The sequence below is a fragment of the Chanos chanos genome, chromosome 7 (assembly GCF_902362185.1).
Source record: "Chanos chanos chromosome 7, fChaCha1.1, whole genome shotgun sequence".
Classification (NCBI taxonomy): Eukaryota; Metazoa; Chordata; class Actinopteri; order Gonorynchiformes; family Chanidae; genus Chanos; species Chanos chanos.
Window position 1 is genome coordinate 6,497,664 of NC_044501.1, and position 2,500 is coordinate 6,500,163.

At 44.8% G+C, this 2,500-nt stretch overlaps 1 protein-coding gene across 1 annotated transcript in view; it reads left to right on the plus strand.

Annotated features, from left to right (window-relative positions):
- The first annotated feature begins 701 nt into the window (after positions 1-701).
- tekt4 (tektin 4) overlaps positions 702-2,500 on the plus strand; it is a 5,389-nt gene continuing 3,590 nt past the window's right edge. Inside the window, exons 1-3 of the mRNA XM_030780884.1 lie at positions 702-1,247; positions 1,393-1,463; positions 2,172-2,315. Of these exons, the coding sequence (XP_030636744.1) occupies positions 702-1,247; positions 1,393-1,463; positions 2,172-2,315 (761 nt within the window). The remainder of the gene's footprint in view (positions 1,248-1,392; positions 1,464-2,171; positions 2,316-2,500) is intronic.

Sequence of the window (2,500 nt, forward strand, 5' to 3'; positions counted from 1 at the left end):
AACTTGAAGGATGTTAACTGTACCTTGTCGTTGATGTGCAGACCGCTGTTTTCCAGTGGCACCGGGAAGGTTGAGACTGGTTCACTAAAAAGGTTTCTGAGAGAGATGCAGAGAAATGCAATGCGAAAACGTGGGTTTGACCAAAAGAAAGTCGCTTCTGGCAGTTTACAGACATTGTCAATGCTTTAGGCTCTAAACGAGATAGACACCAACCACATACACCACACTGAGGGCCGAAAGCTGAGTTGGAAGTGCGTGACAGTGGCTTTGGTTTTCCAGCGTATAAAGGCGCATCAGAATGAAACTTAAAGTCTCCAAGCGTGGTTCAGATGCAAATGTTATATTAACATAGCGTGTGTTAGATGACACCACAGTCAAAAAAATAAAAATAAGTAATTAAATAAATAAGATGAAATAAAAGATAGGTTACAAATTTTAACATTCACTGTATACAATGAGGTAACGAGATGTATGGTCGCGTACACACGCTATCTCGAAATACGAGCACACATCTTTGTCTGGGAAGAGAAAGAATTTGACACCCGTGACAAGAACGCGTCCATAACGACGGCAGGTCTCCAAGCGACGGAGCTAATCCAAACATTTACTGCAGCCTAGCATCTTTCCCTGAATGATATCTTTCATTTATTCTCCATTTTTGTTTTGTTATAGTTTGATTTTGAGGAAATTCTTCTTTTCAGATGTCATCTCATGTGGTCGTGTCCCGGCCCCGTTTTGACTCAAGAGCCGTGGCTCTAGGGGACGAACAACGGCCTCCAAAAGATGCAGAGAGTTCAGTGAGAGAAAACCTGTACGCTGGCACCTCGGCAGGTCTGGCAACTGCGGGTTATCGTTCAGCTAAATATACACAAGAGGAATGGTTCGCTAACAACTATGCCACACTGAATCAAGCGGTTACAGATTATAACAATGCTGAAAAATTACGACACGAGTCCAAAACACTGTACACGGATACCGAGGCTGGGACTTTTCGCACGCAAACGGAGGGAACTCGGTACTTGGGGGAGAGATTAGTTGATATTCACTTCTGGAAGTCAGAACTGGAGCAGAATATTAAACAAATTGCAGCTGAAACCGAATTACTTTTAGGTCAAAAACGGCGACTGGAAAAGGCGCTAGACACCACCGAGATCCCCTTTGCTATTGCTACGGATAACTTGACCTGCCGTGAGCGGCGGTTCGGACCCGACTTAGTCAAAGACCAAGTTGAAGAGGAGCTACTCAAGGTGATTAACTATATATCTGAGTTTAAACACAGGCCTACAAAGGTCTAATACTATGCTGAATATAAAATTCTATCTATTCCAGTCTGACATATGAATAATTGTTCTTATTGCTGAATGATTCATTTGCCACGGCATATTTCCACAGGAAGTCGAACTCATCCGAAGCGTTCAAGCCCTGCTAAAAAGAACGCTGGACCAGACGGCTAATCAAATAAGGTGAAGTGATCTCCTTTAAACTTAAAGACCCACCGAAGCCCAACATGACTGACATAATAAACTTTACTCTTCAAAATGGTCCAACTTCTACAAATGACATCCTTAATTATGACCCTGCTTTCCGTGTTTAAAAAGCCTTGATTAGTAACCTGTTGACATGGTAACCTACTAACACACGCACACACAAGTCTCCTGAAACAGAAACAGATGCCCATGTATTGAACTGTACCTCTGCAGTATTCAGTGAAGTCTTGAAAGACACTCACTACAACACCTAATCACGACTAGGCCTAACCACCTAGCCACCAAGGAGCCCGACTAATTAGGCTGTTTTAATCTGGGGTCATATACCTTGGCTGAAGTGGATAGCTGCTGGATTTCTAGCCCTCAAAACCAGTTTAAGTAGCATTGGTACACTTTGCCCATTCCAAAAGGCAGGGGGCCTCTCCTTACCTCCTCTGCTGTCTGAGCCCTGGTCTGTATACAGTGTGGATTGGTGAAAACTGGATGTAAGTCACTCTGTGGAGACTGCTTATACCCATCCAGTCTGGTTTAAAGATCAGCACGTTCAGGGACGAGGGTGTGAGGAGAGGACGCTTCGTTGGACTGTCGGCCTGTCGTTGTTGTTTTTTTTGTTGTGTTTGTGACCTTTTGGTTTGGTTAGCTCCTGTACCTACACTCTCTCGCTCCTCCGTTCTCCGGCTGCAGGGCAAACAGGCAGGCGAAGCAGACGCTGGAGCTGGACTGGTCAGACAAACACCAGGCCTACGGTCTAGACGACCAGTGTGGCAGATTCAACAATAAGAGTGCAGACACCCAGCATCACCCCAGCTCCTCTAAACTACAGGATCAGTAAGAGTAGATTCACGCCAACGCCCGCTCTCTCTCTCTGTCTCTCTGTCTCTCTCTGTCTCTCTCTGTCTCTCTCTCTCTCTCTCTCTGTCTCTCTCTCTCTCTCTCTCTCTCTGTCTTTGTTTGTGGTGTCCCTTGTTTGCGGTGTGTATTTGTGCATTTAAGCATATGTGCTTATTTTTATA